Source organism: Drosophila subpulchrella, chromosome 3R (assembly GCF_014743375.2).
Source record: "Drosophila subpulchrella strain 33 F10 #4 breed RU33 chromosome 3R, RU_Dsub_v1.1 Primary Assembly, whole genome shotgun sequence".
NCBI classification, from domain to species: Eukaryota; Metazoa; Arthropoda; class Insecta; order Diptera; family Drosophilidae; genus Drosophila; species Drosophila subpulchrella.
Window position 1 is genome coordinate 18,693,122 of NC_050609.1, and position 22,024 is coordinate 18,715,145.

Consider the following 22,024-nt stretch of genomic DNA (forward strand, 5'->3'; position numbering starts at 1 on the left):
TTTTTTAGAAACCCTGACATGATCTGATGCCCTTTTTGGATTTTTGGTATATTTTGTAATAATATTTTTTAGATGTAGAAAAAATGTTCATATAATGAGTTGTTTAAGTTTGTTTACAGAACCTGTCTGAGTGCCAAGCAATACCCTATTTAGTTAGTCATTTAAAATTCAAATTGTTCTTCTTATCAGCAGCATTCCTGTGTTCTGTGTCACCAAACTGTCAAGGTGAAATGAGTCCAATTGATTATTATAATGTAGGGAAAGAGTGCATATACATTTACAGTCACATACAGATTTTATTTACCTCTTTTACATATATAAAAAAATGTAAATAAATAATATTTGCATAGTTAATTTCCGATAATCCTCTTAGCGCACCACCTTGATGTCGATGGTGAAGCAGCAGCGCTTCTGGGAGACGGGATCCTTCAGGGCCCAACGGATGGTATAGGGGCTCAGCGGGAACCTGCCATCGGCGAGCATGTTGTTGGTGTAGGTCTGCTTGACTCCAGATCTTACAGGACAGTTGGTGTACTTGCAGGCCTCGCGATCCATGCTGAGGAGGGGCAGCTCCACATTCTCCGACTTGGCCCATCCCAGACTGGCATCCAGGGTGTCGGCATCGAAGTGGGGCGTGAAGTCGAAGCTCATCGTGAACCGGCGCCTGCGGTGGATGTGGCAAGCCGCATTGTTCTTGGCCTCTGGACAGGGATCCACGTTCACCTGGTGGATGGTGCAGGTGTCCACGCTGTCGTCACAGGTCTCGAAGTTGACTATCTCCCCGGAGACAGAGGCCAAAACCAGGAAAAAGCCGACAGTCAGCAGCGAGCTCAAACGCAACATGGTGGATCGAAAGCCGGACTTGGAATGCACGAACTAGCTACGATTACGGACTGTGAATCGATGCGATTGTAAATATAGAAGAGATATACCCTAGAAAGGCAGGCTTATCAATATTTAAAAGTATATAAACTCATAACGAATACGCTGATGAAGGATCATTTTAAAATCATATATTGTTTTTTAATTAATTAATAATTGGAAATGTTTTTTTTTAATATTACCTATATTTCAAGTTAATTGATGGCCGCTATTACCCAAAAAGCAAGACTAGGTATACTCTCTTATTAATACATTCTCCAAATACTAGACGTGCTCTTATCAACAGCCCGCAGCTAAATGTTATCACCAAACAGCTAGCGACAGGGAAAACCGAGCATAATTAATTGTTATATTATAGGGAGCGAGTCCATTATAGAAACCCATTTAATACCGCTGACAAGCAATTATCAGCCAGGAATATGATCCAAGCAAAAGACTTGAAGTCTTAGCAACTGGAAAGATCATCCAAGACAAATGATGTCCAGTTGAGGTTGTCAATGCCCGTGTCGCAGATCTAAGGCATCTGCCCGGGCACAAAACCAATCGATTCCGATTCCGGAACCCCGCGCCATATGCCAAATAAATCGTCACACTTTTGAGTGTCGAGAACCCCGAGATGGAAACCGACAGTTGTCAGTCAGGGAAGCCAAAGATGAAAACGCAGGAGAAGATGAAGCTGAAACTCGAGACGAATCCCGCGGGTCCAGGGATGAGGTCCCGAGATATCGTATATGTATGTGCATTTGACTATCGAACTGGGAGCTGTCAATAGAAGGCAGCCCGACAATTGCACGGCTCATTTGCGGGAATGCATGTCAACATCAGAGACAACAAACAACGGGCAGGGCGATTGACAACCTGACACCCCCAGCCAACCTATCCCCCAAATACACTGCGAGAAATTACCAAGACACCTTCAAATGAAAATATAGATAATATAAAAAGATATTGCTGTGAATGGCCTTGATTATGTGGCTCTAGAAATACAGAATACATTTTTATGGTTAAAGTAGATTAAATAATACATTAAATTTCCATTCAAATAATGGGGAATTAATTGAGAACTGATTAATAAGTATAGTTTTCATAGTGCTAGAGCTCAAAACCAATCATAAGAAAAAACTGTTAGCGACTTTATGATAATAAGATTAAAATGATCTCTGATTATTCTTATACGCAACACAAAGTTAAGAACAAAGATTTTTGGATTAAAATAAAGTACTTTTACAATTCGTTAGACATTTTTTTGAGTGCTCCCCGACAATTGCAATTCGATGCATACGATTTTTCTTCTTTTATAGAGGAAACCCCAGGAGTACGCAATTAGCCGCTGAGGAAACCGCTGCAAAGCGCAACATTTTCCCTGTTTTTCCTCGACTTTCCACATCTCCGTTTTCATATGCAAAACATGTTTTTGCGCTCTCAAATTTATATTTCCAAAAATTGATAGAAAAGTTTTGCAGCCAGAGCATAATTAACACCCGACAAACGCGTTTTCCCTTGCCGCCCGATTTCCCCTAATGTTTTTCGCATAAATTATACAAAATATTCTGCCCCGCGTTTCTTCAGTTTTATTGCCGCGGCGACTTTGTGCCTTTTTTTTATCAAAGTCCAGTGAACGGTGAATCAACAGAACCGAAACCCAAAGCGAAACCAAAACAGAATTAATTCATTAAAGAAATATGCAAAGCATTAAAAAACAACAAAAACAGCAGCGAGAAAAAATGGGAAAAGTATCAAGAACTCGATGACGCCGGGGTGTTGGAGAACAAAAAAAGATGAAATTTATGTTTTATTACTTAATGAACTTACCGCAAATTAAGCCAAGGGTGGACGAGGTTACAGGCCGAGGGAAAAAATCGAGGGCCGCAAGACGAGGCCGTGTCTTCAATTAATATGCAAAAAATGTCAACATGGATTGCCGCTCATCAAAGTGGCAGCAGGAAAATCGGGAAAAGCCAGTACGGAACACTTGAGACGCCGACAAGGAAGCGACTGGACTGCAAATTGGTTAGCAATTAATGGTGACCATTTTTTAATTGAACACACGAGCGAAGGAATGGATGGGGAAGGTTATCTGGGTATAAGGCAAGTTCCCAGTAACCCCTTAAAATGGGATGAGGAAAAAGGATCTGGTATTCTTAAGCTAAAATTAAAAACTTGAATATTGAAGATATAAGATATAAGACGGAAGTCAAAATGAAGAGATAAGATATGTAAAAAAAGGAGCATTTGGAAAACACACTTACCTTTTTAAGATAATAATAATTTTATGACCTTTAAAGCTGTTCTAATTGTGTGTATGCATAAATAACCAACCAAAAATATTACAAATTTTAATATCATGAGTATGTAAATAGGTAAGAGTAACTAAAATCTCCTACAAAATTTCCACTAAGCCTCCTAATTTTCTTTCATCAGCCAGATTTCAGTGGCCCAACAAACTCTTTCATAAATTGCAGCTGATGCCAAAGCCGGCCATCATTTGCGGGTTAAATGTAGCTTGTGATTTGCCCAGATTTTAGCTCCACTAATGTGACACCCCCTCTCCATTCCCTCAAATAAACCCCTATACCCCTGAGATTTTCCCGAAATGGGGGCGGCGAACTTGAGCAAATCACCTCAAGGGGCCATAAAAAAAGCAGCGAGCGAATGGAAAATACAAATAAAAACCAGAGCCACGCAAAAGCCGCCCAGCAAAACGAAAAAATAATGAACGCCCGGCAGTATCTCTCAGTTGGATTTTTATTTCTTGGAATAATCTAGCGAGCACACGACTAATCTTCGTTTAATTTCATTTGCGCCAAGCAAACCGAAATTGAAATAGTCAAAAAAAGAGAGGAGGATGTGGCGGGTGGAAATACCTCCATTTGCGCCACAAGGACAATGTAAGGACATTTCGACGCGGAGTGCAACATTTCATTGGCTGACTGGGGAGATCAAAAGTATGCGACACCGTGGCTTAATTCGATTTTAACCATTGCAGCCAGCCAATGGCGAATGGCAAAGGACTCGAGGTCCTTTGCCACTTCCACTTCTAATTGAAGCGAGGGCGAAAGATGTCCTGGAGACGCTCTTCTCCTTGGGGCACATAAAATTAATCCGACGTGTGGCGCCGCTTCTTTGTCAGCGTCTTCAGCGATTTGAATTTAAATGTCGCTCTTGCTTTTTTATTCGCCTTTTTGTACTGCCACTAAGCCAGGGAGCAGCGGAAAAAATATAAATAAAAAGAAGTCGAGTCAAGGAACCTTCGCGAATTGAATTAAACGTGTCCTTCCCTCGACTCCCCGCACAACTCTCCCTTTTAGGTGTGGACAAAGGGGGCCTCATCATCATCGCCAGCTGAGTGTATTGAAAATTTTATTGCCTGGAATAATTAGGCGAATTAAGCACACAAATTAATTGCCACTGGCATATGTGAGAGAAAAATACAAGGGAAAATAACTAGAGTTCAAACTGATTTACTTTTATAGGCACAAAGCCCTGAAGCTCGGAATTTACGAGTGCCTTTTTCGAGCTGATAAAAGTGAACTAATCACACTCGGAGACAGTTGTGCGAAGAGGAAATGAGCCGAGTGAGCTCACTATCTACTGATGTCTAATTGATCTCACTCATGGTGAACTTGGGGTTGTGTTCTTCCTCTGCTGACTAACCGTAGACCATTTATGATTCATTGGAAGATTTGCAAAAATGTTGCTGTTCAAATCTATTATACTCGAATGTGGAGTCAAACACAGAGATCAATTTGACATTTACATAACCATGTTAACTTGATAATGAAAAATGTAATTTTTTTTTTATCTCTCTTTGTATATGTCATCTCTGTTCAATTACCTCAATATCTATTACCACAACCTGGTTCTTAAGTACATATATCACCCCGAAATCCTTTCAATTTACATCCGGCACTCTTTCCTCTCTAATAATTTGTCACTTAGACAGCAATGTCCAACTTTTGCTTAAGTCTTGTCTGTACAATGTTACACTTTTACCCCAATCCACTCATCCATTTCCCTTCAAAAACCCCCAGAATTAGTGGAAACATATGCATCATGCTTGCAGGCAAACAAAAACATTTCATGCAAAAAAGGTTTTTAATTTAAATTTCTTGACTTGACGTGTGGCATGTGCCGACGTTGTCGTCTTTGTCCCCTGATGTCTGAGTCTCAGTTTCAGTCTGAGTCTCCGAGTCCAAAGATCCCGGAGTCTGCACTCGAATGTGGGCAGAAGGTCTCGGGGGGCGGAGAAAGGGCCCAAGGGCCAAAGAAACTACCCACATACTCGTCCGTACATTGGCCATGCACAATTGACGCTTACATTGTTCTCAAGAATTATTATGTGGTTCCCAGCATGTGTGCTCCTGGTCCCAGTTCCTGTTTCCCCAGCCCCGCAGCAACCTTATCACTTCACCTACAGGCAGCAGCCCGAAATTGGTTACAATCTCACCCAAAAGAATGGCCGTTTTATCTGGGCCATCAAGTCCAACACACATGTGGCAGGCCCTCGACTCAAATTGAATCCCTCGGCAAGATGAGGCAGAGGCGAGAGCGCTCCTTAACCCACTCAGCCAGTTACCTCATACCTTTTTGGGAAATGAGTACTCTTATCACTGGGAAAAATTTAAAACACCCCAAAAATACTTCAGAAACCCTAAAGAATAAGATTGAAAATATAAATCTATCAATAATATTAATAATAAGACTTTTAAAGGGGAGAGTATTTTCGATATATTCAACTTTGAGTATTAAGTAATACATTTTATTTGGTAAAAAACAATTTTGTTTAAAATATTAATTAAAATTTTATTTAACCATATTATGATGTAACTTTAAATCTACTTTATTAAAACATACGCTAATATGTTTCAAAATAAAACTTTTAATATTTATCATATTAATTCATTTTAGGTTCGTTTTCCTCTGTGCACAACTGCCTTGCCTTGCGGTCTTTTCAAGGCAAGACAAATTTGCCCTAAGCCTTTGAGAGGCGACCACTGCCTCTTGGTTACAGGATAAGCCGGGGCCAATTAATAAGGCTCGGAAAACGGAGGCACACACATTTTCCTCGGGCCGTCGCTCATGTGTGACCCATAAATTTTCATTTTATTGGCCAAGGTGCGCCCGCTTTCCCAAAATCAGCCCCAAAACTTTTAATTGTAATTAATTTCGAAACATTTCTCGTAGGCAGCGCGGGTGGTCCCGACTTTTGGGATTTGTCTGCCGATTTATATGCTGATTCGGTTTTGGATTTTTGTTTTCAAGTGCTGCCAAAGTAAACACCGTCGGACACGGCGCACTATTTTTGCCCAGCATTGAGACGCTGTGGAAGCAGATAATCATCGGAAGTACACAGGGAAAAATATAAATTAAATTGTTCAGTTACTTACAATATTGAAAAACGTAAAATGACATTAACAACAAATAAATTTAAGTATGTACAGATTGCCGGCAGTTCAAAACGCTTGGTAAAAGATGTTTTCGATGGCTTGATATCTTGATTTCCCATTTACTATTTCCCAGATATCCCACAAAAATATTTGTAATTATGTTTAACAATTATTTATATATATAAACATACATTACTATTTAATTTAAAATATTTTTCGAATTTTTAATATAGTTTATTATTTTTCCCCGTGCAGTGAAATGTGAAATGCAAGGCAGCAGTTCGCGGTTTTGCCCCAGTCTTTCGGGCTGACTGACGTTTTGTTTGCGTTGCAAAAAGCCACTGGGTGGCCACTGAAAAGCAGAGAAAGAGATATTTTCGAGGGGAAAACGGGGTTCCCCGTTAAATTTCAAATGGGTTGGGGCCTCACCAGGTGATGTTGGCACTTGAACTTGATGCGGAATGAGGAATGTGGCCACCAGAGCTGACAAGGACACACATTCGGGTGACATTCGGCGACCGAGGTGAATGACAGCTGGATGAACAAATAGATATGGACAAAGTTGCAGGAAATTCCTCTGGTTTTTTCTTCACATTCTAACAGCACAAATACCCCCTGAAAGTGGGTATCATATCTCTGCATTACTGCTCGGAACAACAAAACTTGCCAGAAACTTTCAACCCTCGTATGCAAATGTCTTGCTTCTTTATCGGGCCACAAACTTTCACATATCCCGCAGGACATAAAGGACATGCAACATTCAAATAACAGGATTATAAACTAAGAGCTCAAGGAACGGACAACGGACAACCGACAGAAAAGGCGACAAGTGCGTGCCGTGTGTTAGTGCACTCAAAAAAATAGTTTGGAAATTAGGAAAAATATAATATATAACTATTGGCTTTATAAAAAAAAAAGTTAATGCACTTTAATGACTTCTTATATCTTCAGTTCATCGAGAATCTAGAAAATATCTAAAGCAGTTTACATGTTTTTAGTTTTTCCCACATGGCTTCTTTTTTCAATGTAAAGAAGATGTCCATTTCAGCTGGGACCCTACTGAGACAAATTTCTTGGGCTCAAAGGTGTTGGCCACACCCTCAACCTCTCCAAAAGCTACACCATTTTGAGACCCTTTACCAATTTATAAAATTTAACCGGCCGGCATTCAAGCTCATTAAGGAACGAAACCATAGTTGGTCGTTAAACTATTAAGACTAATGAGGGTTGTCCCCCGCTCAATGGGCCCGATTCCCTCTCCAAAAAACCGAACCCTGTCACTTATAGAAACGCAAATATATCAGCCGCATGATTTCATAGCTGTCCATTGCTGAAAGTTCCCCAGCTGAGGCCCCGAACCTGAATATCTGGTTCTGAAACTGAATCTGATTCTCATCTGGCCGAGTCACGTAAGAAATGCCGCATGTGGGCGTTTCGTCATCGCTCCCTTCTCACTTCGAGATGCCGAATATAAATTTGAATCTGAATCACAGTCCGATTCGTGGCCACCATCTCGGTATCGTCATCACAAGGTGCCGCCTTCAAAAGTCAGGGTCTGAATTCGAGTGTTGAGCTAGCAGATTTCAGCACGTTTCGCATTTCGGGGGCTGTGTGTTTGTCTTGTGCTTTCCGCGAAACGTATTTTGGGTGGCCAAGAACAGAACGGTTCCCCTGTAGAAAATTAAAATTGAAATCAAAACGAAAACAAAGACAAAAGACCTGTTGGTTAAGAAAAGTTATAAGTTGGAAGCTTCAAATTTCAGAATGGCCTAACTATAGATACTTTTGTTAGTTTAGGATTATTGTTTATTAAAATTAAATATATTCCTGTATTATTATGATATTAAAATACAAATTATTTGCAATAAATACCCTGATATACCAAGTGCACCATCTTAAATCCGAGATTCCCACATATCTTAATGTCAGCAAGTTTGACTTTTATTATTTGCCTTTCGCCGGTCGCGTCCTTGTCGGGCTATCACCTATCGAAAGCCAAGTCTTAACCGCAAAGTGTTAAAGTTCCTATATATGGCTTACCTTCCCCCGCAGATCCTATCCCCAAAAAGCAATTTGCGGACGTGCATGAAAAACTTTTACTGGCAGCAAATTGAAATTAATGTGAAGTTTCAGTAAAAGTGGCTTAAATGCACACACGGGCCGCATTTGGGGAATTGCTGCAGGACAGGACTTGGATGGGATAGAAAAGTTTTCTTCACAGGAGAGAGAGAGTGCGGGTATTCCGAAGGATACTTATGTTATTTTGAAATACTTAGACGCTCCCACACATATTCGAGATAGTTTTGCGCCCTTGGCAGTTGCTGAGCCGCCAAAGCTGTTGATTATAAGTTTCTTTTTCGGTTGGGACACCTTACACAACTGCTGCCGAATGATATGATATGGGGGTTCTTGGGAGTTAACCCATTACTTGTCGTTTGATATGCTTGATATAACCTTTTTAAAGTTAGCTAATCAACTGTAGGGAATAAAAATATTATGTTATGAATCGGGAATCGGGATTTTAAGGGAGAATAAATTTTTTTATATATTTTTATAGGTTCTTTTTACTTTTTGGATACAATTATATGTATGCAATTCTTAGAATCGTAAATATAACATATTAAATTAATGTTCGAATTTTACTGCTTTCTAAGAGTGGGTTTTCCGTTTTCTTAAACCATTCCCAATGGGTTAAGGCCCTCCGCTTCGATTGCTCAAGTTCTTTGCCTGAGGTTGAGCTAACGATTTGTGAATTGCACTTCCTGTCGGTAAATAAGAGAAAACTATAAATTCCTAAAATGTTCGTCGCTCCTCGAGAGCAATTTGCATGCATGCGTGATGCTTTTTGGGCTTCCTTTCTTGGGATTCCCTTCTCGGAGGTGCTTCTACCCACTCGTATCTGAATGCAGAGCTCCATCTGTATCTGTATCTGCATGTGAATCTGGCCTGGGTTCTGTGTGTTTGCCCTGGCATTTGTTGGTTTAACAGCAAAAGTTTGTCTTTCAAATCGAAAACTAGAAAAACGTTGCGTTTTATGCGAGTAGCAGCAGTTTCGGCTTGGCTTCTTCGAGGACCTTCCTATCCTGCGGAGCAACTTTATTAATATGTGTGTTTCTTTTTCCGCCAAGTGCCTGCCCTTAAAGTTTGCTTTGATTACTCAGATATATGGCTTTCGAATAACCCGCCACTCAGGTGGGGGTTACCACCTCATACCAAATATATCCCCGATAAATGGCCCGATATCGAGCTCACTCAACTGATCCACATTCGTTTTTCCCTCCTTTGCATTTATATTTGCATTTAATATTTGTTTGTTTGTTTGCGCCCAGAATCCTTTGTGCGGCGTGTTTGTTTTAAGTGAATGATGCAAATTTGATGCTCTTATATAAGCGCAAAACTTTTGCACATGAACATGAATAGAAACTGAAGCTGGGAACTCGAAACTGGGAGTTTTGAGAACGAATGGAGCATTGAGGAGATGCAAACTTTTATTGCGGACTAAAATGAACTTCCGCCCGGGCAATGGCAAGGAAGTTCATAATTTCAGCTGATTTGCGAAAACTTTTCGCCACATTCGCAGCTCCCCCGATCCGAGTGCATATATATGGATGCTATAGCTGGTATTGCCCGCTCTTTTTGGCAGTTTAAAGGCAATTTGCCTGGCTTGGCTTAACTTGGCTCCACTTGGTTCTTAGCCCTTAGTTCTTGGTTCACTTCAGTTCGGGGCTGTTGACGCTTGTTGACAAAGACATTTGCCGGGTCAATTCCAATTCAGCGCTTGTTTTTGCGCCCTCGGTGCACTGAAACAAAAGACTGTACCAGTCTTTAAAGTCAGAATATTTGTATTACTAAAGAAATCTTTTTCTGTTTTGGACGGTTTAATTTTATGCGACTAAATCTGTATTTTCAAGGGATTCTAAATAATACTTCTCTGTTCTTTCATTGAAAATATCATTAACAAAAATACAGAAAATGTTTAAATGCCTATCCCTGAAACATAGCACTTGCAGATACGTTAAAAATTAAATGTTTTTACTTTTTCAAAGATTTTTATTATACTTTTAGACAAATATATACTGTGTTAAAAGAATATTATTTTAGTTACGTAGATGATTGCACAACATTTTAACAAGCTTATTTAACATGATTATCGATTTAATAAATCTTCTTAAATTATTCGATTAAAAATGTAGACTTTCTTCAATGTAATTTACCTAAAATTTAATTTAATTTTAACTTTATTTTCCCAAGTGTGTCCTTGTTGGTCTTCATCGTTTGGCGCGGGACAAAACAGCAAACACAGAACATTTGATTTGTTTACTCAGAGGATGGCGGGAGGATTCGAGAGGAGGAGGGAGGAGTATCGGCAGCAGTGACCAGAAGGCGTAGGTACACACACTGTATCTGCATATCCGAATAGCCCAGTATCTCACGGATACGCAGCCCAAGCCCGACTCACGGATACATTTCTCGGCGGCATTTGGCCATGTGTCGGCCAAATGTTTGCCACGGCATGTGAAAAATCTACCTCCCTCCGCTCGGAACTCGAAATTCCTCCATCTCGTCTCTAAAAATTCTCCCCGTGAGGTGTGAATCCGCATGGAGCTGGAAACCGAGGCTGAAATTTCGACTTCGACCTCGCAAGGCAAACGGAAATCAAATGCAGACATTGCCGTCTCCGCATCCTTTTGCCGCATTTTTATTTTAGGTACAAATTTCACACTTTGTTTATGCTCGAGCCCGCCTGCCGTGCGATCTTTTTGGTTCCGAAACCCCGAAAAACCCTCTAAACCCCTCTTTTGTGCCGCATCTCGTGCCAATTTCACCAGGCGCACCGGCGCTTCCTAACTGAAAAATCTAAATGGGCGTAAACGGCGCTGTGGCTCTGAACCTCCCACTCCTTTTCGCTCCTGAGTTATGATTTCACACATTTTCCGACCACCACATGAATAGCTGAGGGTCTTTAAAGGCCAATGAAGGCATTTAGCACGTTTAGAAAAGAACTGCGAATGGTTAGACCGTACTTTTAAGAACATATGAAACATTTACTTAACGAGATTAAGAAAATATTCTTTTTGCAGATACCCAAAACCACTTGCGATCTTCAAAACTGTGGGAAAATTCTCCATATCTGAAGTCTTGCAATCTCAATCTTTCAGCTTCCTCGGTGAACTCCATCGATCATCTAGAACTGAGTCTGTGACCCAGTCTCTCCTCACCATTTGCACTTCCCGTTCATCCCAGGGTCCAAAGTCCAAGTTTCGTTTCTTTGGTATTTTGCTCGTTAATTAGACAAGATGCACCAAATGCAGCCATCGCGATCATTTGTCTTCATCAAAGATTCGTTGATAATGTCAGTCGTGAGCTGCATTTTCATTTTTATTTCTAGCAGCAGTGCAAAATTTGTTTAGGCGCCAGCAAATGCATTAAGTTTTTCTAACCGATCGACTGGCGCCTATTTCAAGTTAAACAATTAACATTATATGCGAAAAGTGACAAGTGGTTGTCGCATACCTCAATTAGCAGGCGAAAGAGGAGGAGCTCCGCCCCACCGCTGTTTCTATGCCACCCCTCCCGCCGACCTTCCACCCCCTTCTCAAACCATTCCACCCACTCCACTGCTAATTACAACGGTTACAAAATATTAATGCAATTGCCAACGGCTGGCGGCTATTTTTAGACGCCAAATGACGACATGAACAAAGTGTCAAGCGTTTCTTCGCGCTTCTGCACTGAGAAAAACTAAATCAAATTTAAAGAAATTTAGGTTTTTTTCGATTTGTGAGCCTAAGAGCACACAAATCACTAGGGTTTTCGAAATCACGTTTAAATGTTATTTAAGTTGTTGAAAAGTATGCAGAAATTTACTTTAATCTCACAAGAACTGTGAATTCCTTCTTAAAAACGATTTTACTGCATACTTTTTGACACCTAAAATGACATTTTTTAAAATTCACTATAAAAACCAAGCTATTACTTTGCAAATCTTAGTTAAGATCTCTAATAAATATTTTAAGTAATAAGTAAATTTCTAATTTCAAATAAGTTTCATTTAAAAAATATTTTCTTTATGAATCTTTAAGTCTTATGAATTATTTGTTTTAGACATTTGATTTACATTAAGCTTTTAATCTTTCCAGGCCAGAAACTATCTTAAACCTTTTCGGCAATGCTAAAGATTTGAGGCCTATTTTATTTCGCAGTGCTTAAGTGTTTAATTAAAGCCAATCCAGTGGGCTGAGCTGCAGCTTCGCCGGGACAGGACATTGACTTCTGGTCCGCTTGGACTGCTGCTGCTCCTCGGAGAACTCAGAACTCAGACCACAGTACCATAGTACCATAGTACCAAAGTACCGAAGTGCATGTGAAGTGGCCGCTGTCGAATGGCAAAGTGTCGGGCGGAATGCGGCTCTTTCGGAGGAGCGACAGCGACACATTACACAACAGTCAATTAAAACTAATAACTTTCGCAGCGGCGGCAGCACGGATAAAAAAGTGAAGAGGCTGCAACATTGCAGCCACCGCCGGAGCTTCACATGTGTCACAGCAGCCCCAAAAAGCCGAAAAAATGCATCCGACAGATACGTTTTCTGCATCCAAAAACTCCATTCGCAGGCTTCAAAAAAGCACGAACACGCGTGTTTTCGCCTTTAAAAAATGAAGTTTTCACTCCCCTTTTTATTTTATTAATTTTGACGCGTCACATTTATGAACTGCCGCCCAGAGAAAGTGGCAGAAAATAAAGCAAAAGAATTCCCCAGGCCCCCAGTGGAAATAAAACAAACATGTGGCGGCTTATTGACGTTGAGCACTTTATTAGGCCCCAGCGAAATGGAAAAATCAAGCGAGACGATAAATCACATGGCTGGCAAAATTATATCAAGTCGAAAAGTTCATACTGAAGCAAGGTATTATCAGTACAATCAGTACCTCCAAAAAATAAAGTGCCTGAACGGAAATATACCTAAACCATTTGTATTCCATTATTTTATAAAAACATTTCCATTCCTCGATGCATCAGCTTCGCCATTTTTTGATTATAATTACATTGCAATGAGATGTTATTTAATGTACTTATTTTATTTTCACACTTCCCATTGCATCTACATAGTTTCTATTAAATTACCCGCCCGTGTGCCCTAATCCAATATAGAGCGCATTTCAATACCATTCCGATTGAGCCACTGTAAATAAGCGCAGACACAAAAAACAGCTCGGTGAAAAACTGGCAGATGATGACTTTCGCTTGGTTTAACAAAATCCGTATTATTTACACCTCCGGCTACAAGGATTCCGGGTCCGGAGCAACGGAGGCGTAAAAACAAGTTGGAAAACACGGGCGGCCTGTGCAACAACTGCGACAATCACCCCAGACTGTTCGCATTTCAATCAATTAATCTAATTTAAATTTTCCCTTTTGTGGCGTACTCACTGCTTTTTTTTTGCATTTTTCTACGGTTCGCCCTTTTTAAGCCACCACCATTAAACGAGTTCTTTTTCAATTTTGCATTATCATGCGCTGCCAGGTTGAGTGTCATTAGCGGATTCAAGTGGCTAGGGGTTGTGCGCCCTGGATTTCGACAATCGGTTTACCTCTAGCCCAAAAAAAAGAACTTGAAAAAATGCAGGAAAAAATCCAATTGAGTTATGCCAGGCCACCGAAGAAGCAGTTTCTCCTGCCCTCTCAAAAAAAAGAAGGAAAAATACCCGAAGGAAATGCGCCTTAAATGCCTTTCAGTGTAGCCAAAGTGCAATGAGCCATTTCCTGCTCTTCGCAAGGAAAAAACTTGGCCATAAATGTTGAGCACAACCATAGACATACCGACGAACCAATGTTTGGGACCAACGGAACCTGCTCTCTAAAAAAGTGCAGACGAAACCAATCTGCTACCCGCCCACTCGTTCAGCTGACAGCGGGCGTGGCCGCCCCCAATAAAAAATAGGTGAAAAACCTGCAAAAACTGTAACGTGTGCCAGCAACAAGGATGCAGTCGATGCGTATCCATTCCACAGCCACTTTCCCATTCCCACTCTCTGAAACCAAAGGATTCATCCACAGGAGGCGGCTGCAGGACATGCCATCTGTCAGATGGTATTTGAGAAGCCAGCAGAACAAAAACAAAGTCAAAGGATTGTATCTGAATCCACAGAAAGTGTGGAGGGAGCAAAAATAGATGGGAAATATTTGAGAGGGAAAAACGCATCAAAACCTCACTCGAGATACAATTGTATCTTTGAATTTCACACTGATTTGTATGCTCTTTCCTTGGGTAGTTTACCTTTGGCTGGAAATGTTTTCCACTCTTTAAAAAGGCTTGAAATTTTAAGAACTTTTAGAATACCTATATTGAATGAAAAAATATAGAAATACAATACTGTGAGAAACAAACTTACAGTAGCATTCGACCATGCTGTGTGTGTCGGCAGAGCACCGGCAGTAATCTCTTCTCTGAATATTTTTTAAGATCATTAATTTTTGTTTTATATCCTGTCCTCTTGACTTTCCACTCGTTTGCAATTCGCACACCTTGGACCTCTTATGTCTCACAATTCAGAGGCCAAACAGGGGAGCCCAAAATCCATCACAATCGCGATATGGCAACAAATGTGCTCTAATGCAGGCCAGGGAACAAGAGACTACCCTCAGCTTGCAACCTGGAGTCCTGGGGACCCGAGTGAGTCTCAATCTGCGGCATGAACAATTGAACAATTGCGAAAAAGGCAGAAGGATTAATGCTGGTCGTGCTGCATGCGCCGGGCATGCGTCCGCTTTATCCTTTCCATATCCCATTTCAGATGTTCCTCCCTTTCGAAAGGTGTCGCTCCGAAAACCCCCGTGTCGCTATATCGCATCGCTTTGCAACCCCAAATTGCATTCGCTTCCCATTCTCCCCTACCGTCATCATTGGCAACTTTTCATTATGCTAAACCGTAAATGAAGAGGGTTGATGAGCGATTTCTGGCTGGGATTGGGAATGGGATGGGATGAGGCGGTGGTGCGGCCAGGTAAATCCATCCGAAGGTGGAACAAAAACCGAGGGGCGCAGAGGGGGAGGGGAACACCGAGCGTGACAGATTAGCGCATTGCAAAATGCTGACATACGGGCGAAAAGGAACCGGAATTTGCCCGCTGTGGAAAGCTGTCCAAATGCGGGGCAATCTTGAATGCCAAACTAGTCATCAGGCCAGGTTTGTGCCCCTGCTGAGTGTTTCCATTTCACACTTAAAAAAAAAAATTGGTTGAATGCTCTTAACATTTTAATCAATTCATAAGAAATAAAATATGTAGGTTCACACTACTGTGATATACATATGATATGATATGAAATACTCAAAGGTATTCATATAAGGTAAGGTAAAAGTTCTCCCCATAGAAATGTATGTACTATTTATACATTCTTACGAACATAAAAGTTAAAATTCTTTTTTGTAGAACCTAAAATATTTCTTAGTTTGATATATTATGTCCTTTATAATAGTATTTTTCAAAGTGCACTGACTTTCGTTGCATACTTTGCGGCAACTTGCGCACTTCCGGCACTTTGGCCAACATCCGCCGCCAACGTGCGTTGCCTCAGCTGCGAGGGCTTACCCACTTCCCCCCAAAAACCCAAAGACACCATCCCAAAACATCCGCATTCAGAGATAAACAGAGATAGAGAACGTCCAGCAGACGCGGGATATTTATTTACCTTTTATATCAGACAGACAGGAGTGCATATGAAAATTATTTTTATTGCTTTCATACCCTGGACAGGCACTCAATAAGGGATCAACTGGAACGTTGGTGGAAAATAAACAGCATTTAATGTAAAATGCACCGTTTAACTGGTTTATTTTTATTTATTCATTGACACTCTACAGGAATATTATTGGTTTTCAAATATGAAACCGAATAAATCGCTTAGCTTTGTTCTCAGATCGCATTAAAATAGTGGCACATCATCAGTTTCACATAAATAATAAAGTTCCGAGCATTATTCAAAATGTTATGCTGTCTGCTTTTTATCAACAAATTCCTTTTGCCTTGGGGAATTTGAAATTTTTAAGTGCCCGCATTACCTATGTATAATCCTATTCCAAGTAAAGTCTCACACATTTATCAGTGTTTTGACTTCAAGAGGTTTTGCGTCAATCAAATTCTCTGGGGAACCGATAGGAAATAAATAATTATGAAACCACCAAAAGTATGTGGATTTTTTTAAAGATATTTTCTATTTGGCCTTGGCTCCTGCAGGTTAAATTCTTAGGGACAAATCTTTTTTGAGATTAAGAGCCTTAATGTAGTTACCCATTATAGGGGACTAACTATTAATCATGTATGTGAATCACGTTGCTCAGAAAATATAATAAACAAAAAAATTATAATGTTAGGTAAATTAAAATAATAGGATTATTAAAAACAATTTTACTTAATTATGGAATATTTATAAAACATACTATGATTCAGGGAACAATTGTTTGCAATTTAAGTATATATTTAAGATTCCTGCTTAAAACCACCAGGGTATTTTTTTAACGTCTCTTCGCCATTCGATTTGCGCATTTTCCTCTCTATTTATCTTTTGTTTTTATTTTTGCAGCCCTTAAGTGGACAGCTCTGCAGTTGCTCCAGCGTTAATCATTAAATCTCGGCACGCACACATGGCCCGGCAGCGATAAAGGTGAAAAATAAAATCATCCACAAATATTTACGGGGGAATAAGGTGAAAAAGCTACCCCCGGATGAACGGATGAATGGATTCACTGGTTACAAAACAGCTTCCCACGCCACCGATGACGACAGCACCCACGGCGAATCTCCTGCGCAATTTCGCAAATATATGAATTTCGGGCTAGAAAAAAATAGAAAATCGCTTTTGGGCCAAACCTAATGAGTAAACGTGGCGGCTGCCACTGGATGACGCACATGTTGTCGCCAGTTGTCCTTGACGCCCGCCTTTCCCACTTTTCCACCCATCGATGAGGCTGATGATGATGATGACGGCGATTACTTACAACAAACTGAGGTAGCTGCAGGCCAAATGGCTAAATGAGGGCTGATCCTGGGCGAAAACTACCCCACAGAAAGGCAAGGCTCTCTGATTTTCGTCCCTTTCGCGATGATGTCAACAATGCGATCTCGATTCCAGTTCCTGCTGCAATTGAGGTGAAAGAACAACAGCAGCAGCCGAAAGGTGGAAGCCCTGGCCTCTCCTCATCCCTGAAAACCCCCGGTCCTGCGCTCCATGTGCACATGTGACTGACTTTTGTCTTCTGTCTGACTGCCAACCAAGGAATCCACCACCAATCACGGAAAAAGGTGACTGAAACTTGTTTTTTCGCCCGTTTGCTGGTTGCAGGCAAGGTACAGTGGGAAAATGTTTGAATTAAAAGTGCATTCCATATATAAGAAGGTTAAGTATTTGAAACTTTTCATTCTAAGTATGTAGGAAAGGCTATCAAGAAAACGCCCCAAATACGACGAGCTTATGCCGGAATAACAGCGCTGGTTCACATATTTTGAACACCTTAGTGGGATACCCTATTTTAATTTGAAAGTTATTATTATAAATGCGTCTCGTAAACATATAATTTAATACCAATTCAATCAATTTTTTGCCCACTGTGCAGAGTCTGAATTTGCTTTGATTTTACTGCTCGATTGCTCCGCTCGCGAGTCCTGGATTGTCCTTTGTCCTGTGGTAGGTCGCCAGACGCGTGCCGCAATCCCGTTTCCCTCTGCTCCGTGGATAATTTTTTGTACTTTTATTATTGTGCTTTTTGGGCGAGCGTTCATTTGCTTATTTGTTTGTTCACTTTGTCCGCTGATGCGGCCGCATCAAGGTAAACTTCGGTTGCTGAGCGTGTCCTGATCCTTTGGCTGTTTGTTATTGTTTTCATTGAACGGGCTGCCGGCGGCCAATGGGATTTATTATTATTTTTATACTTTAAATATTGTTTCGATATCGTTTCTGCATTTTATATTAGCTTTCACGAGGTTCAAGATTCCTGGCCAAGGAGTGTTTAACCTTTTAGCAGCTAATGTTACGTCTGTTTGAAGGACGTGTCCTCCAACCTTTTCCAAACTGAACTCAAGTATTTGCTCAGCTGAGCGTGAGTTGTGTGACGTGTGCCCTAGTATCTGTTTCAATTTTCGTTAATTTCCCTCGAACGCAAAGCAAACAGTTTTTGCGTTAAATAAACAGAGTCTAGAAAATATTAAATTACAGAGTTTGGAGCAGAGGAACGGTAAAGTTCCAAACTATACGGGCGAATTTTAGAGCACTCACTCCTCTCAAATGATCAAACCCTTATTTTATAGCATTTTCCCCGATATTTCAGGTAAACCGTTAGGCTGCTTAGGACTACAAAAGCCGAACCACAAAATCAATGCCATACAACGCACACGTGCCCAAGGATTTCCCAACGTATCTACCCTCTCTCTTCCACAAGGACCTTTTCCAGCTGTTTTCCTTTTTCGTGAATGGAAATGGGCAAAATGTTTGAGGCCAGACATTCAAATGCAGTTCGGCACAAGAGTCAACAATTGACAGTTATGGAAACAGATAACGATGATCGTTTTGACAATGCTTAGGATGATGATGATGTTAGGGTTGTCAGGGGATAACAGTTGTTGTTGGCACACTTTAAGGATGAACTGAAGGGATTTTGTGGAGAAGGAAAACAAAGAAAGAAGGTCGCTAATTTCAGTCAATCAATTTTTTTATTGATCAAAAAAACCAATGAATAATTCAAAGTAATGGGAATTAATTTTAGATTGAATAGGGTAGCTATTGGTTATTGGAATATTAGTAAAATTAATCTTTTAACAAACAAGATTATTTTTTATCCAAGAAATAAGTCAAGAAATTGTTAGTAGATAGTCACATGTAATTTAATAAACTATAAACATGTATAATTAATTTACATAATTTATTGGAACCAATATACCTCTCTGTGTTAATATATTGCAACCATTTCCTAGACAATAACCATTCAATTTAGCTGCTTTCCATGAAAATCCAACCAGGAATCGCACTTTGCGCCTGAGAGGAACACTTTTCCCGAGGGGGGAAAATCTTCCCACACAAAAGCCAGACACTTGACTAAACCACCGCCCCAATCAAGTTCTAACCCCTTGAAAAATCTTGGGGGAAAATGGGGCTCAGACCGCGGTACATGCATTTTTGGAGACGGGGAGGAGGAAATTTGACATCTCCCCGGCACTTAAATGTCACATAAAGTGTTAAACGAAATGAGGCAGAGGCGGCCGCAGAACAGAGAACACTTGAGATCTCGATTTGGATTCCTATTCCGATTGCGAGAGTCCGATGTTTTGTGGCGACCCCAAAATGTGCATCACTCTGCACCACCAAATTCTGTACACAATGCAGAACCACCACTCTGAAAAGTATTTATGCTGTCATTACTTTTCGGTTCGGTTTCAAATCGAATTGGTTTCGGGTTCTTTTGTTTTTCGGGGCCGCGCAAAGTTTACTGCTAATTAAAAATTGTGGAAAAACGAGAAACATGCATGCAATTCAATCCGTAGAAGAGTGTGAGAAGGCGATGACCCATCTGGAGAGCCCCTCTTCATCTAAGATCTAAGATTTACAGCCAACCCCTCGCAAAAGGATTGCATTTTCCCAGAGTCCTTTCCTCTATCCGTAGAGTTTAAAGTGAAATTAATTGATTCCTCCGGTCGATGACGTCAATGCGTAACCACCAAGTACTTATTTAACTTTATTTTATGTGGGTACCAGCAGCGGTGGGTGAGAACTTCAGTTTGGAGAAACAAAAGTGAGGAAAAGAAATCGGAAAATGATCGACAAATCCAATTTAAATGAAGAACTTACAGTGGGTGTTTGCCGTTTTGAGAGCCTGGGAAGAAAAATCCTTGAATGCGAATGCGGGACGCGGCAATTGAAGGTACTCGCCATTGAATTCGGATACATTTCGATTCGTATGTGTGTCAATTACGCGGTTAATGAGGGCAACTCCTGGGGGAACAGGAAGTGCCGGGAAATTGCAGTGCTAGAAATATTTTGGGGAAGCATACAGGCGGATTAGGATCTAGGAAGCTAAGGGGAGGTAGGACCTTCTGCCAACCCTACGATTTTCAGCTGCTTATGTGGTAACCAAAGTGTTAGTATTCTGAAAAAATAATACTTAGAATATAATTTCAGATGGCCTAAAGATACAAATATATCTATGTATGACAACAAAGAATAAGCATTCCTTTCCTAAACTAAGAATTTTAAAAAACTGTAATCAGAATTGTACCTTGTCTTATTCTCTAAAATTGAAATGTCAATAAATAAGTCAAATAAAATTATCATTTTACTTTGCAATTCCAAATATTAATCTGAAAGATAAAAACTGCATTTGTGCACAAAAAGATGTTAAATGTGAAATATGTACATTTGGAAGTGAAATACAAATAAAAATCGTTTATCTTCTTTTTATTTTTTAGTATAACAAATTGTGATGAACGTATATGGGAATAATTTTGTTTATAAATAACCTACAAACATAGTAGAGCTACAATACCAATCTTTCCAGCAATTCAAGCTTTTTTAGTTGGGATAAGACTAAATTAATTTGTTGTATCAGGGTATCCCCCTCTTTTCACCTTCGCCCACCCCTTATTTCTCCACCTCCCGATTTTCTCACCCTCTCGATTTTCCCAGGGGCTTTTCCGCCAATCGAGTGAGCGCAACAGGTGCAACCGAGTGACGACCAATGTGCGCACCTTGCTCGCTTTTCATTAAACACCCACGCCACCTCACACAGATACACCACACACTCACAGCGGACACCCACACCCACACACGCGAGTGAACGGCAACTAATTAACATACAAAATGAATGCGAAGCAACAAAAAAGCGGCCTCTCCCTCGCTATCCCTCTCTCGCTCGCTCCGCTCGCTCTCTCCCTTTCCCTCTCACGAGCATTCACTTAAAGTGAGAAAATTATGAAGCTCCACCTATTTTACACTTACACACACATGCAGCGAGTGCCAGGGTGTGTGTGGGTGTGCGAGGGAGAGGGGGAACACATGTTAACCGCATTAAAAATTAATGTACAAATTGTTTATTATGTTGTTGAGTCTGCTTTTTGTTTTTGCTCTTCTTCAAAGAGTATTCATTAGTGTGTGCAGGTTTTTTGAGAATATTTATGGTTTTTTGTATCTGTGTGTTTTGGGGTTTTTGTCTGCAAAAGAAAATAACCGATAATTAGAATACTACACTTTAGTTTGGAATGATCGTTTCTTGCACTTGAGATTCGCCAATAACAGATACTTAATCTTATAGATGAGAAATGGAATGGAATGGAATTGTACCATAGCAAACAAATGTATCTTCAAGATACAAGGCCAAAAAATATTATTCTGTGTTCCCAAATGATTTAGAATTCGTTTTAATATCTTTTTTCGGGCATCAAAACATAAAATAAAAAACATCCCAAGAGACTCCACAACTTGTTGATGGAGAAAAAGATTGAAGCCACTCGCATTCTCCTCTCTTCGTTAGAAATTCTTCGATCATTCGGGGATCTCTTGGATCTCTGCTCTTCTGTCATTTTGTAGACGTGTCCATTGATGGACATTCTCGAGAACTCGCCCATCAGCTTACGATGTCATTAATGTGTGGCAATCGCGGAACGATTTTGGTTTTCTTACTCGGAAATCGCAGCAGAGAATATTTTGCAATCGCAAGTGCAAATGAGTTTGTCCGTTAACGCAGCAATATGGCCAGGAAAGGGTTAAGGG

General features: G+C 40.4%; 1 protein-coding gene and 1 long non-coding RNA gene across 2 annotated transcripts; both read right to left on the reverse strand.

Moving 5' to 3' along the window:
- Positions 1-272: 272 nt before the first annotated feature.
- Positions 273-879, reverse strand: LOC119554725 (MD-2-related lipid-recognition protein-like). Its single transcript, XM_037865744.1, has one exon. It carries the CDS (start codon positions 841-843, stop codon positions 370-372), a length of 474 nt encoding a protein of 157 aa, XP_037721672.1. The 5' UTR covers positions 844-879; the 3' UTR covers positions 273-369.
- Positions 880-19,262: 18,383 nt separating this feature from the next.
- LOC119548794 lies at positions 19,263-20,462 on the reverse strand. Its single transcript, XR_005219328.1, has 3 exons — positions 20,311-20,462; positions 20,108-20,251; positions 19,263-20,030 (listed from the first exon to the last, which is right to left on the reverse strand). It is a non-coding gene; the product is annotated as an uncharacterized LOC119548794 (long non-coding RNA).
- Between the last annotated feature and the right edge of the window lie 1,562 nt (positions 20,463-22,024).